Source organism: Vespula pensylvanica, chromosome 12 (assembly GCF_014466175.1).
Source record: "Vespula pensylvanica isolate Volc-1 chromosome 12, ASM1446617v1, whole genome shotgun sequence".
Lineage (NCBI taxonomy): Eukaryota > Metazoa > Arthropoda > Insecta > Hymenoptera > Vespidae > Vespula > Vespula pensylvanica.
This window is the reverse complement of record NC_057696.1, coordinates 4,771,597-4,785,670: the sequence shown is the minus strand read 5'-3', so window position 1 is coordinate 4,785,670 and position 14,074 is coordinate 4,771,597. Positions and strand designations below refer to the sequence as shown.

Genomic DNA, 14,074 nt, shown 5'->3' with positions numbered 1-14,074 from the left:
TACATACACATACGTATATAAAAATGTGTCGAAAGGAACGTGTCAAAAATGTTTCATCAAAGTTTCGAAAATTCGTAACGTATATTCGATAACGATTTCAAATCCTCGTTGTTCAAAGTTTTTAAAAGTTTCAGTCGCATCGTAGGAAACTTAAAAATTGCATCTACTCGAATAGTAGGACAGAAGTTCGAGGTCGAGCGTTTAATCGTCTAGTGATATCTCAGGTTACCTACGATCCGAGGATCCATTTACGACGATATTGATTAATTCGATGATCGTTAAATTCCGTCATTAATTTTAGTCAAAAGTGATCTATATAAATAATTCATATGTTTCTATCGTTCTTTCTGTAGAAAGTAGGAAGGAGGTGTGGACGCAGGGACGACGTTGGAATGACGATTATCAATATATTATAAATAGCAAAATGTTTTTCACCATTGAAATTATAACATGGATCGTGTTTCATATAAAAATTAGCGTAAAGACCATGACGAGAGAAAAGAGGAGAAAAGGAATGCTTTTAAAATATTTCAAGGATTACGAATTATTGGAAAAGGATTAAATATTAAAAATAAGAAATATAATAATAGAATGAGTTATCGATAGAGGAGTAAAATTTCGTGGAGGACGATGATTATCGAGAGGGCATTCTCGAATTCGTCGACCTCGTGTTGTAACTGGTTCGATCGCGTAGGTAGGGATCGCGTGCCACGAAACGTTATAAATTAAAAGCAAAGGAGGAAGTTCCCTCGTGAACGAGCGGACCTTTTCTTTCGGTCACTAGAAAAAATGCGTGTCGATTGACGAGAGAAAGATAGAAAAGGTTTTGTGGTCTCACGCGAAGGCCATTAAAAAAAAAAAAAAAAAAAAGAAAAAGTAATAATAATAATAATAAAAACAGAAAGAAAGAAAGAAAGAAAGAAAGAAAGAAAAGAAAAGAAAAGAAAAATCGACGACGAAGGACGAAGAAAGAAACGTAGAAAAGGAAAGAGCAGAAGAGCGAAAAAAAGGCAAAGAAAAATAAGGAAGAAAATAGACGCAGGGAGGAGAGGAAAAAACTCGAAGAGAAGAAAGGATAACTCTGTATTTTTAAAAGATAAGATCGTGATGGAATTTCCATCAAACTTTACCGAGCTATCCGACAATTTAAATTACACTGTCAGCACCTTCAACACTTCCTATACGAATTACGATCAACTTAATTTACCCTACACCGTTTGTGAAATACTCGTTGCTATCTGTGCCGTATTTGGAAACGGTCTGGTCATCATAGTCTTCGGCAAGGAAAAGAAATTACGAAGACGTACGAATTACTACATCATCTCTTTGGCAACGGCCGATCTTCTCGTTGGTCTATTTGCCATACCCTTTGCCATACTCGCCAGTATAGGTTCGTAACGTGCGAAGCTTTTTCTCAGACATAACTTTATACTTTTAATTCTATATTTCATTGTTAATTTCTTATCGTATATCTCAATATCTTTGATTTAATATATCTACGCGCGCACATACAACAGCGAGATTCACATTAGCGTTTTAAAAGATCGTGCGATCTGTGACGTAACACAAGTTAACGTAATATGGTTGATCGAAAGGAAACGTTAATTCTATGCTTGCATCATAAACGAGCTACACCGTTAAAAACGTTATTCAGATTAGTCTACGTTTCTTGAGTAGTACAGAACGGAGAGAGATTGTATGTGCGTGTATTCTTGATCGATCAACGAGGGGTTGAATAATTGATACGTAATATAATTTTTATTTATCCTCTTGTTGTAATCACGTTTTCATCAAAATTCAAAAAAAGTTATTTCATCTTTTTTTTTTCTTGTTCTTCTTTTTTTCACAGGTCTACCAACAAATTTACACGCCTGTCTCTTCACAGTCTCAGTGCTCGTTGTACTCTGCACGATCAGTATCTTTTGCCTCGTGGCAGTATCCGTAGATCGTTATTGGGCTATTCTTCATCCCATGGGATATTCTCGTACTGTTCGCACGAAAACTGCCATAGGTGAGGATGAAAATAACCAGAGCAGAGATTTTTTATTTTCGTAGGAGACCTCTTCGAAGTCGATGTTTTCGATAGAAATAGAATTATATCAGACAAGTATTCGAGAATAAGGACAGGGAAAAAAAAGAAAAAGGAAAAAGAAACAGAAAAATGTTTCTCTGCTTGAATGATAAAAAATGAGCACGTTAAGTAGAAAAGACCGACAATTTGTCGGACGTTAAAACGAATTACACTTTTTCTTTTCTTTTCTTTTCTTTTTCTCTCGAAAGGAGAGTAACGTTTTAAAGATATTGATTAATTGCACCGACTCAATTGCATTCGTTGTGTTGGATCTAATTAAGCCAACTAGTTTGCTTCTTGGAAAGGAATTTTGCATGATCTCTCTCTTTCTCTTTATCTCGTACCAAGTTCATTTGATCAAGGAGAAGTACGAAATGATATTACAACGACACTCGCAATTATACGAGTTTCAGGAGTAACATAAGTTTCAAAAGTTCTCTCTGTTTGCGTGTATGTGTGTGAGGGGGAGGAGTGTGAATGTTCACCAACTTATGTATGCCTACAGAGATGCCTATAAAGTATTCCAAGCTCGTAAACTATTTCCTTAAATAGAAAGAAAGGAGATCAAATTCTGCTATGTTGCTCATAGAAAAATTCGAAAAATTTTTGCTACTTATTCGATGATTATATTTCTCGTATATTTTAATTCAAAAAAAAAAAAAAAAAAGGAAAGCGAAAAAGATCATTCAGATCGATACTCATAATAGTTCGATATTGCAAAGGAGCTTGTAAAACTTTATTTAATTCAACCTATGCGCAAAGATATTGTATCGAATAGCACCTGCTACTTGTCTGAAAGACATTCGAAGTACTCTAATGGAAAAAACTAACTTCGAAATGAAATTTCAACGTGTTATATATATAGTAACGAGACACGAAATAAGACGAAAGTTCTTTTATTTTGTTTTGACGTTCATCATTTTTCTTTTTCTTTATTTTCCTCCTCTCTTTATCTTTTTTTTCTTTCTTTCTTCTTATTTAATTAACGAAGTAGAAAGACGATTAATTTTTCACGAATACCCATGCGAATTAACATTCTCAGTAGATAATATTTTTAGAAATTACATTTTAATTCTCTAAAGAGATTATCTTTCTCCGTCGCCTATACTCATCGGGTGTAGAAAGCCTAATTGTTGCTTCGTTACTCGACGTTTCTAAACACGCACATGGAATTCTAATGTCATCCGCACAATTATACTCGGAACATCCAAGTTCCTCCGATTCAATTGAATACAAGAAACATTGTCCTTCCAAGTTTCTCTGATTCAATTGGGTACAAGAATCATTGTCCTATCACTCTGTAAAGAGTCATTACTAGAGATTCTTTGAACTATATATATATGTATATATATATATATATATATATATATATGTGTGTATATATGTTCGATATAATAAAATGAAGTATATACAAATGTATTATATACGTATATATGTGTTAACAATCAAAAGTATAGAATATCGTTGAACTAGATAAGGATTATGCTACGTGTAAAGGCAAATTAATTAAGAAAATCGATATTGGATAGGGGAGAAAGAGAAAAAGAACTTAGCTGTGAAAATCGATCTGAGAGAAAGAGAAAAAATGAATAAAAAGAAAGAAAGAGAGAAAGAGTTCGCTAAAAGTACGAGCAACCATTTCCCCCGTTCATTCGATTTCCCAACGGAGAGCGATTCTTTCTCGATTTTCACTTTCTTTCGAATCGATAAATTCCCGGACTTGATTCATCCACGTTTCACGAATTACTTCCATCGACGATTGATCCTATGATTAGTTGGAGAAAGTATTAATTTTTCTTTCCTTTTCTTTTTTTTTCTTTTTTTACTTTTTTTTTCTTCTTCATCTCGTTTGTATTCGAATTATGCAGTTCGTCGTGTGTAAACTTGAAACGTGCTGAAAGAAAATCAATTAAATCATCTCTCTCTCTTTCTCTCTCTCTCTCTCTCTCTCTCTTCCTCTCTATTTCTCTTTCTCGCTCTTTCTCCCGTTCTATCTTATTTTTCTTCTTTCTCCAACTACGTAACAGCAATTAATTGAAGCGTTTCGCCTGTATATGGCACGGCTGATTTTAATTACGAGCTCGTTCGAACGATAACACGCTGTACGTGTATGCGTGTGCGTGTGTGTTTGTGCGTGCATACGTGTATGAAGTTGGATAGGGGAAAAAGGAAAAAGTGTATGTTTGCTTTTGGCACGGATCGATGATGTTCTTTTCTCGAGTACGCGTGAAATCAAACGATATCTCTGCTATTTTTCTTTTTCTTTTTCAGAAAGTAACATTCACTTTTCTCTAAAAGAAAAGAAAAGGAAAGAAAAAAAAAGCGAAAAAAGAAGAAGAGAGAAGAAACGATAAGATAAATAGAAGATAAATGTGTCGTCCGTTTAAATGGATATTTCTTTTTCAGGTATAATCTGCGTATGTTGGATCACCGGGACATTGGTAGGCTTCTTACCACTTTTCGGATGGAACGCTGGAAAAAAATCCGACGAGAAGTGTATATTCACTCAGGTGATGGACTACGATTATCTGGTCTTCCTCTATTTCGCTACCATCATATTCCCAGCGTTATTAATCGTCGCATTTTACGCCCTTATCTACAGGGTAGTCGTAAAGCAGGTCAGTCTCCCTCGATACAAGGAATCATCGGAGTTCACCCACCCTGCCCCGCCCCGCCCACTCGCGATCTCTTCGAAAAGTTTTAATCCTTCGTACATCGCTTTCGAGTTAGAAAGATTAGATATCTCTCTTATCTTTAATAGATTCGAACGTAATAATCGACTTGTATTCTTATCGAAATTTCAAAGTTGTCTCTTTTCTTTTCTCTTTTTTCTTCTTCTTTTTTTTTTGGTAATATACCGTAGCAGCGCTTAACCCTCAAATGCAAAAAAAAAAAGAAAAAAAGAAATACCAGAAACTAAACTGTTAACTATCTTTTTCTTTCTTTCTTCCTTTTTAGCATACGTATCTACATACATACATGCATACATGCATGCATACATGCTTGGGAGCATTCAAGGCAATCTCTTTCTCTCTCTTTTTCTCTCTCTCTCTCTTTCTATTTCAATAGATCTTCTATCATTCAACATATATTGTAAATTCTAAATTGAATTACGTTGTTTAAATTCAGGAGAAAAGTCCCTTTTTGGATTCGGGGGTTAAGACGGAACGACGAACTTCGAAAGACGCTAAGTACCGGTCCCGTTTGCTCGATGGGAAAACACGATCGACGGGATGCTTTCAGTTGCAGCAGATAGTCACGATGAATCCAGGACGTCGTAGCGGTGGTGGTAGCATCTCTGGTCTTGCTGGTGGTACTACTTTGGCCACTGGTGTTACTGGTGCTGGTGCTGGTGCTGGTACTGGTGCTGCTGGTGGTGGTGGTGGTGGTGCTGGTGTTAGCGGTAACCATCACACGACCGGGACGATGCAACGTTTCAAGCGCGATGTCAAGGCCACACAAAATCTATCCCACATAGTAATATTCTTCATCATCTGTTGGTTCCCTCTTTACACGATAAACTGCGTGATGGCTTTCTGTCCGCGTTGCCAAGTCAACGAGTTCTTCATGAATCTCTGTATCATTTTGTCTCACTTAAATTCAGTCGGAAATCCTCTTCTCTATGCTTATCATCTCAAAGACTTCCGTGAGGCTCTGAAGAATTACTGGCGTCTATTATTTTCGAACGGCGAAGTTAAGTCTAGCGTCGTTAACGTCATTCACGAAAGAGGATCCCTGGCTGGTTCGCAGAGACAGTTTCAAAGACAATCCTTCGTTGGTACTTTGCCGATTAGAAAAGAAAGGTCCAGTCTTTTGAGACAGGTAATCCGTTCTATTAGAGTTTTCATCTACGTATATATAATCGAACCTTTGTAATCGCTTGGTAAATTGATCAATGGTTGTTAAGGTGACGGATTTCCAAGCTAAAGAAACGTCTTCCTTGAGTCGGGCATCTTCCATTCGTGACAAAGAGGAACGTAACGAGCCAATGGTTTCATCGAGTTCCTCGCCGAGCGAAGAAAAACTACGTAGCAGCAGCGAGTATCCTTTAAACGAGGATAGTCCTTCCTCCACGTATGAAAGAAGTTCCTTGGAACGTTCCGAATCTGCTGATACTCCATCAAGGGAGGATTCGCAAATGGAATTACAAATTTATAAAGCTCTCGCAACCGTTCCAACATCGTCGGAAGTAGATCGTTCCGATCGTTTCGAGGAACTCCCACCCACCTCGATTTTCATAATAGAGGCGGATGTGAATCGAACTGTGTCGAATCGAGATAAATGTGAGGTGAATTCGAACGAGAGGCAGGACGAGGGAGGATAATCCCTTTCGAGAGAATAATTTATGGTTTCAACGATATATATACGATAATGCATTGCATGCATACGAATGTAATTCGTTGATTGACTCTGATCCGATTGGTCGATGATCTATGTCAAATAGAAATGCGCGATATTCGAATGTTCGATGTTCGTACTACGTGTGCTCAGAAAATTCTTCATTGCGCGTAATATATAATTCGTAGGAACCATATATATATATATATATATATATATATATATATATATATATATATACTGTTTTATCCCGAGGTACGTTATAATCGTTAAGACTGTTCGTACAAAATTAACATCGACTGACCCTACTGATTAGGTTTACGTTTAATCCTTCTTTCAAGTTCTAAATTTCCAGCGCAACGAAGATCGGTATTTACTCGTATCATTCATCGACCATAAAATATGGATGGCATGTCTATGTATATATCAAAGCAAAAACTATTCTTCTATGAATATCGACAAATTATTTATGATAAGTTACTAAAACATATCCATGACGAAACTTAAGATCTCATTGAATGTCCCGAATTGTTTTCTCGTAACGTGCATGTAAAGATATAATAATAATCCATATGTTTTACGAACTAAAACATGTAGTTGTATAAATACTTGAATGATGTTGTGTCTAATCGAGATACGTGTATTCTAGCATACAAATTATCGAATTAAATTTATTATATATATTCGTCATAACTTACGTTATGTACAACGAATATTACATATTATTACATCACTGAGCTGTATTAATAAATGTAATCGAAATGAATTTTGAGTATTCGAAGCGTACGGTATACTTTTACTAGCGAATAAAAATGATTTGAATTTAACCGCTTCAACAACGAGCTATCTGGTGGAGAACGTTCGAACTAATTATTTGAAAGAAAGATGGCGACCCCCATAAAAACCCGCGCGTTTTTAGTCGAATGCACCTGTTGCATGTATGCGTCAACCACGCGACGTTTTTGCCGTAACAAAACACGAGTAAACTAATTTTCTTCTCGAAGGATCTTTGATAATGCGCTAAAAAAGTAAAAATAACAATGAATCCAAGCGAAGTGGTGTTTTTGGCAGAAAGAAAGCTCGTTACGATAGTGCCAAATTTTAGTTTCGGTGCAATACACTTGATCTCCGGTACTATAGGACCTTTTCGTGCTGGTTTACCTGCAAAAGTGCCGATTTGGCTGGCTGTAAATTTAAAACAACAACAAAGATGTCGTATTCTTAATCCAGAATGGATGCAAGTCGAAAATTTAGAAGAAGTTGCAGAGACAGAGAAATTGTCCAAGTAAACATTTCAATTTTTTTTCTTTTTTTTCTTTCTTTCTTTTCCTTTTTTTTTTTTTGCTTTTTTTCTTTTACAATGAACGTTGTCTTGTTTCTAAATACGTTCGTCGTAATTATTGTTAGATTATTCACACAAATGCCAAGCAGTCATTATATGGATGAGGCTCAACTTTTGCTAAGCGTAGCCAATGACGATATACATGATTCAGAAAAAATAAGAACAGCGGTAAAAGTATGTACAGATTCTTTAAGGAAAAACTAGTTAGGTGAAATCATTGTTACTAAACGTATTTTTAGGATATATGGGATTTAAGAATGTCTAAACTACGAACGTCTGTAGACTCATTCATAAAGAGCGATAGTTCTCATGCAAGACTTGATCATCTTACTATGATGGAAATCAATAGTATACGTCCATTATTACCACATACTTTAGATCAGATATTAAGAATTCAATCTGTACGTAATAATTTTAATGTCAAGAATAACGTGGTATAGTTTTAATAATTTATAAAAGTAATAATTTGTCTTTTCATTTTACAGAGTAGTAACAGTACAGGAAGTACAACTGCATCTCAATGAAAATACTACATTTTTGTCATTTATAAAGGCAAGGATAAGGATCATCGATAATAGTATCTATATATATATATATATATTTTTTTTTCCATACGAGTGTTGTAGAATAATTTTATTACTTAATTTACTTTATCTCAGTACATCATACAGTCACTAGCATCTCAATCACATGTTCTCATTATTACTATCGTTATTAAATGCGTATTTACAGTGGTACACCTCTTCCATCCATGTTCTATGGTTTCTCACATTATTTACATCTTATAGTATACAGTCCCTTAATCATCTTTGATTTGATGTCTTACAGATAAATACTTATGTGTGTGTGTATATATATATATATATATATATATGAACATATATATATATATAACTCTAAGGCCACTTGTAATATAAAATCGAAATGTAAACTTTAAAACGAGAAAACTGATATTCATAAATTACAGTGACTTACTATTAATATATACGTACGAAACGTGTAAAAGTCATTAAATTAGAAATAACTTCGAATGTCGTCGTAACATATATGTGTATGTATATATATATATATGCATATATATATATATATATATATATATATATTTAAAAGAAAAAAACGAAGTAACAGAAGTGTAATTCTTTCTAATACGTATCGTATATAAGATTGTAACGTACTAATATTTGGTGGCAAAATCGCGACGTGTTATTAAAATTCGTTGTGTCTGGAGCTGCTTATATAAATCGTACAAAATAATTTCTTTTCGATTATATGTAGATATAAATACGGGTATAAAAAAGGTGTATGCTTTATCAAAAGAATATCGGCAGCATAAGTAGCACTTCGTAATATCAATAAATTATTAATACTATAAATATAGTTTGCACATATAAAAAAAGATTGGATCAAAATTATATCTGAATTTCAAATTGCCAATAACAATATTAATTTGTAAGTACACATGTGTAGATTTATATATATCTAAAAAAAAAAAAAAAAGAAGAAAAAAGAAAGAAAGAATTGCAACTATATTCTATAGTATAATAATACTTAGGCAAATTAATAAATTCTTTAGCAGTCTCTGCTATAAGTACCATATTTTCTATCTCTGAAGTACCATTATCACAAAGTATAGGGATCGAATATCAACGAATAATATTCATCAAATCTCTCTTCACGAATATCGCTCGATTTCTTTTAAATCATTTAACAATTTGTCAACGAATGAATATAACGATATTTAAAAATTTCTCTTGTAAAGCACACATATGCGATATTCGAGCACACTATCATGTATTAAAAAGAAAACGATCTCATTGTAATCAAAGATGTTTTCTTCGATAATCCTCGACGATATTCTTAAACAGCGACAATTTTACTAGGGTCTACTTTAACTCTGATAAACATTGTGTCGTCCTTTACGAAATGTCGTTTTTTAACCATTTCGTGTGAGACAAATCGTGGAAATCCGAAACCAAGTGAATCTGGTTCACGACTGGGCCTTTGAAAGTTTTTCCAAGTAGGATCAGGTATAAAACTTTCAACGATATTGCAAGCTTTTTCTGCTACGACCGTTTGATCGAACATAGTGAAGGACACGCTATGAGAAAATGGCCATCGTAATAGAGCATCGTATTCTCCAGGTAGAATTTTGATGTATATAGAAATGTGGCTGCCTTCGCCGGTTCCGTTTCCATTTAAGAAAACCGAAGCCTGTAATATTAATCGAAGATAGATCATAAACTTGAAGGAGTCAACTATGAAATATATATATATATATATATATATATATATATATATAAATGATAATGAATAATAACCTGCAGCTTGTATCCGTATTGACTAGTGTAAAAGGGTGGACTGACAAGTTCCATTCCTTCCTTGGCCCTTGCCTCGGACATCTTAGCTGTGTAATCCGTAATTTTCCATATAAGAGTGCCAGTAAAATTCAACGAAAGTTTACTGATTGCAGACTTGAGACTCGTTATCTGATGCTGTTGCTTCGTCACCACGCTGCACATTAGACTGAGATGCATTTTCGCTGATTCCTCTAGATGTTTATCCAAAGAAAATCTGTTACCCTAGAAAAAGAGAAGAATCATCAGCGTTAGGATATTATTTGTCCAGGTATCAAACTGTTAAGCCATTAATTAATTAAGAGCATTGTAAAAGGGAAAAAACAAAAAAATGAATGTAAGTACCTTAAAGCGACAGCCGGCGTCCTTAAACGTGCACGAGAGCAAATGAGTCGTGCAATGATCTTTAAGGTGAACTTCGAGATCTTCTCTCGGTAAAACTGCGGTCTCACAACGATGAGGACAGGCTACTGGGAAACGGCCGCACTTGGCGTGATGAGCACCAAGCGTATCATAGACAAACTCCTTGTTGCAGTAACGACAAGCAACCAATCTCTTGGCGCATTCACCCAACTTGTGCTGGCCTAAGTGTCTTCTTTGAACTTTCATTCCACATTTGTTCTCACAGTACAACGGCTCGTATCCGCATGTACCTGTGTGTTTCTAAAAGGAGACAACGAGAAAGTATTTAATGCAGACGCTCGACGCTTAACAATAGCCACGGCTAATAATCATTTTAGTAATTGCTTTTTAGTAATGTACCTCGAGGGTGTGGCCCGTAAATTCTTTGGCACAAAAATCGCAGCGTGCCCTCCGTTGGGCGCAAGTATATTTCAAGTGGTCCTCCATCAATACACGCGGTATCATTGCACCACATTTATTACTGCATGGAACTGCATCGTGTTTGCAGGTGTTCAAGTGAGCCTATTATTTATTATTTATCTTTGTTATTTATTTGTTATATTTTGTTCGTTCGTTCGTTCGTTTCTTTTTCTTTTTCTTTCTCGTTCTTTTTTCTTCATGCATATTATATTTATTAAGATATTTTATTTAAAAGAAGGAAAGTTACTACGATACCTTTAATTTTCTTAATTCATCCGACCATTTGCAACCATCCTTGTGATGTATGCAATAAACAATGGATCCCATTATTGCCTTTTCAGCTTCCAAGTCGTGGAAATTCTGTAAGAAGCAAACGAGAGAAGATTCTCTATCAGTATATTCTTAGCTTCTATGTATTTCTTCTACGAGAAAGAGAAAAAGATATGACGTCTATTGTAGTCTCTCTTCGCTTCGAAATGAGAAGCTCGGTTAATTGATTCTTACATATTTTTTTCTCTCTTTCTTTCACTCTTTTTTTTTTTTAAGACAAAGAGGAAGGTACCTCGTGTGGCGCGATTCAAAGAGAGGAACGAATCAGCCTCGTTTTCGAGATTATCATCCTTTATTAGTTACGGACTCTGACTCAGATCTACGACTAAACAACGATACCTCCTCGATTTAATTCCAACGTTCGGACTTTTTAGAACGTGGGTAGGAATTAATTAGGCGACGGATATATATCCGCTTGCTTAGTTTTAAAAAGGCGAGAAAAAAAAACAAACGAGAGAAAAGGAAGTCACTGTGACATCGAATTTTATTTCTTTTTTTTTTTTTTTTAACTCTATCCCATAAACAAATTTTCTCACCTGTTTTATCAGGGAAAAAAGAAAAAATTATTTTTTGATAAACTTTTCGCAAATGATGTAATTAGGATAAGTATGGTAACATAATGAACGTCGTCGAGCGTATCCAACAGAGTACATAGCGTCGCTCTCTTGAGATCCGTTAGATTTGCGTAATCTATTTTGCGGTCCCGCTGCTCACTTTACCTTATTCGTCGCGCTTAATTGCATAAAACTTCAGAAAAAGCATCGAGAAAAAGATATATACATATATATATATGAATTTATGTATATGTATTAATAGAAAGAATTAAAAAATGAGAATAGAAGGACGTACGAAGAAAGAAAGCATAATCTTCGAAAGAAATGATATTATGCAGGAATGTTAACCTGTACATGACTCCTATGTACATAAGAGGAATGCAAAAGATGACAGATGAGATTGAATAAATTATCTTTCCCGAGGTCGTACGGAAAATAAATAAATGTTATAAGCGGGAAGAGATAACGTTTGTGCGGGGTTATGTCACTATTAATTTTTTATTTAAGATAAGATTATATTTTATTTATATTTAATTATATTTTAATTATAAGATTTCCTTTAAGGTTTTCGTATAACAGTAAACCTAACTAACGGAACTTTCACTTTAATTGTTAAAGAAACTTTCGACGTGTTAACAACAATAGGCCATTCGAAAAGAAACAAACAGCGAATCGATGAAGAGGAAGTACAATTCCCGAAAGAAAACGACCTAATCTTTGAAGAATCCAATCGTTAGGTACCTTGCAGATGATTATAAAGAAAAAGCAGCTGATTCTCGAACGTAAACGTGCATATTTCTTGGAACTCGAAGGTCCAACATATATACATACACACACACACACATATATGTTGGAAATAGTGATACATAATAGCTCGTTCGATGCAGGAGACTATGCCCCGTGCTAAGACCAAGCGGGTGGTGGCTGTTAAGCTCAGAATATATCCCAGTTTTTTCTTTCAACTCGACTACTAATCGCAATCGTATCTATAACAATTTAGAATTTAAAATGGCGAATTATTTCGATGGTCCGGTCAAAACGAGATTCGATAGTTTAGTTTATAAACCGAGAAACGAAACGAAGGTATATACATATCCATTCGTTCGATCCTGTTGTCATCGATGCCACGATCGGAAGAGAACGCGTGGGAGGAGTTGTTTCGTTCCTTCGAAAACAACACGAGCGTTCGGACTCGTTTAAAGGTGCCATCACATCGGCAAACAAAATTTATCTACATTGATTCTGATATACGATACGATAGTTATGTACATAATCTATTATTCGTAGGATAACGACCCGACGATAAAAATAATTCGTCGTAAGCAGAATCGACACAGAAGATTTATAACCGACTAATGGCAATAGCGGCATCGATAGAACAGCCACGTCGAATTTGCATTTCTCGTGCGGACACACCCGGTATATTCTCGCGATGTCTGGAGGTGCTTGCAAGTTGAAACCTGCACGACCAGCAAGGTCGAGGAACCTAACGCAACCAGCCGCTGCCGGCGAGATATAAACACTGACCAGGAATGGAAAAGACAGACCTGCCTCGCAAAGTTTCAGGATTGCGACAAAAATATATATATGTGTGTGTGTGTATGTATATATATTAGGTAAGTAAAATTAATAAAACCCTTGTTTTACGACACATCCAAATATTTTTCCTATTTGACTTTACGATGAACTATTTTTCTTCCTCTTCTTTTTTTGCCTTTCTTCTCTTAATAGAAAAGTATATTTTTTTTATCTAGGGTCGATGATATTTAATTTTATCAGACCGAACGCGTTTGAAAGTTGATTTTGAAAGACACATCGTGTATTCTCTTTCGAATCCTCTCCCCTAACGTGTTCGCTTCACGCGCTTTTAAACTCGGCGGTATATGATCTTTGATCTTTGACAGCCTTCGTAGAAGAAGACGCCCTGTTTATGATCTTAAAATGCTCACGTATTCTCCGCAAGCGAGGCTAACTCAGTAGAACAAATAATTCCTTTATTCCTGATCCTAAAAACGGACTCTCGTTAATTTCCATCATTTTCTTATTTCTTATTTCTGCTCCTACGTAATCCCATTCGTTTCCTTTATACATCCATTTACGTCGTTCATCTCGTTATCTTTGTTATCGGTGATCAATGATAATTATCAATGGACATTTACGTACTTGTTCAAAAGTAAGGAACTGTCGGAGATTAAAAGAGAATAAGAAACGTCGGAGAGTAACGATCTCGTACGTCGGCTTACATAACTCGTGTAACACCTTG

General features: G+C 35.2%; 3 protein-coding genes across 7 annotated transcripts in view; 2 read left to right on the top strand and 1 right to left on the bottom strand.

Moving 5' to 3' along the window:
- Positions 1-975: 975 nt before the first annotated feature.
- Positions 976-6,625, top strand: LOC122633322 (adenosine receptor A2b-like). Of its 2 annotated transcripts, none has more exons than XM_043821099.1 (5): positions 976-1,390; positions 1,850-2,011; positions 4,478-4,689; positions 5,315-5,893; positions 5,979-6,625. In XM_043821099.1, exons 1-5 carry the CDS (start codon positions 1,108-1,110, stop codon positions 6,393-6,395), a joined length of 1,653 nt encoding a protein of 550 aa, XP_043677034.1. In that variant the 5' UTR covers positions 976-1,107; the 3' UTR covers positions 6,396-6,625. The 2 variants fall into 2 exon arrangements, with proteins under 2 accessions (XP_043677034.1, XP_043677032.1); XM_043821097.1 differs by having other exon boundaries at positions 5,201-5,893.
- Positions 6,626-6,675: 50 nt separating this feature from the next.
- On the top strand, positions 6,676-8,499 carry LOC122633331 (probable DNA replication complex GINS protein PSF2). Its single transcript, XM_043821118.1, has 4 exons — positions 6,676-7,694; positions 7,817-7,925; positions 7,991-8,152; positions 8,237-8,499. The coding sequence occupies exons 1-4, from the start codon at positions 7,450-7,452 to the stop codon at positions 8,273-8,275; spliced, it is 555 nt and encodes a 184-aa protein (XP_043677053.1). The 5' UTR covers positions 6,676-7,449; the 3' UTR covers positions 8,276-8,499.
- Positions 8,500-8,876: 377 nt separating this feature from the next.
- Positions 8,877-14,074, bottom strand: part of LOC122633326 (TNF receptor-associated factor 4) — a 27,734-nt gene continuing 22,536 nt past the window's right edge. For all 4 annotated transcript variants that reach the window (XM_043821112.1, XM_043821110.1, XM_043821111.1 and 1 more), the window contains 5 exons: positions 11,183-11,287; positions 10,868-11,029; positions 10,451-10,768; positions 10,070-10,330; positions 8,877-9,962 (listed from right to left, as the gene is read on the bottom strand). In XM_043821112.1, the coding sequence (XP_043677047.1) occupies positions 9,609-9,962; positions 10,070-10,330; positions 10,451-10,768; positions 10,868-11,029; positions 11,183-11,254 (1,167 nt within the window). In that variant the 5' untranslated portion in view covers positions 11,255-11,287 and the 3' untranslated portion in view covers positions 8,877-9,608. The remainder of the gene's footprint in view (positions 9,963-10,069; positions 10,331-10,450; positions 10,769-10,867; positions 11,030-11,182; positions 11,288-14,074) is intronic.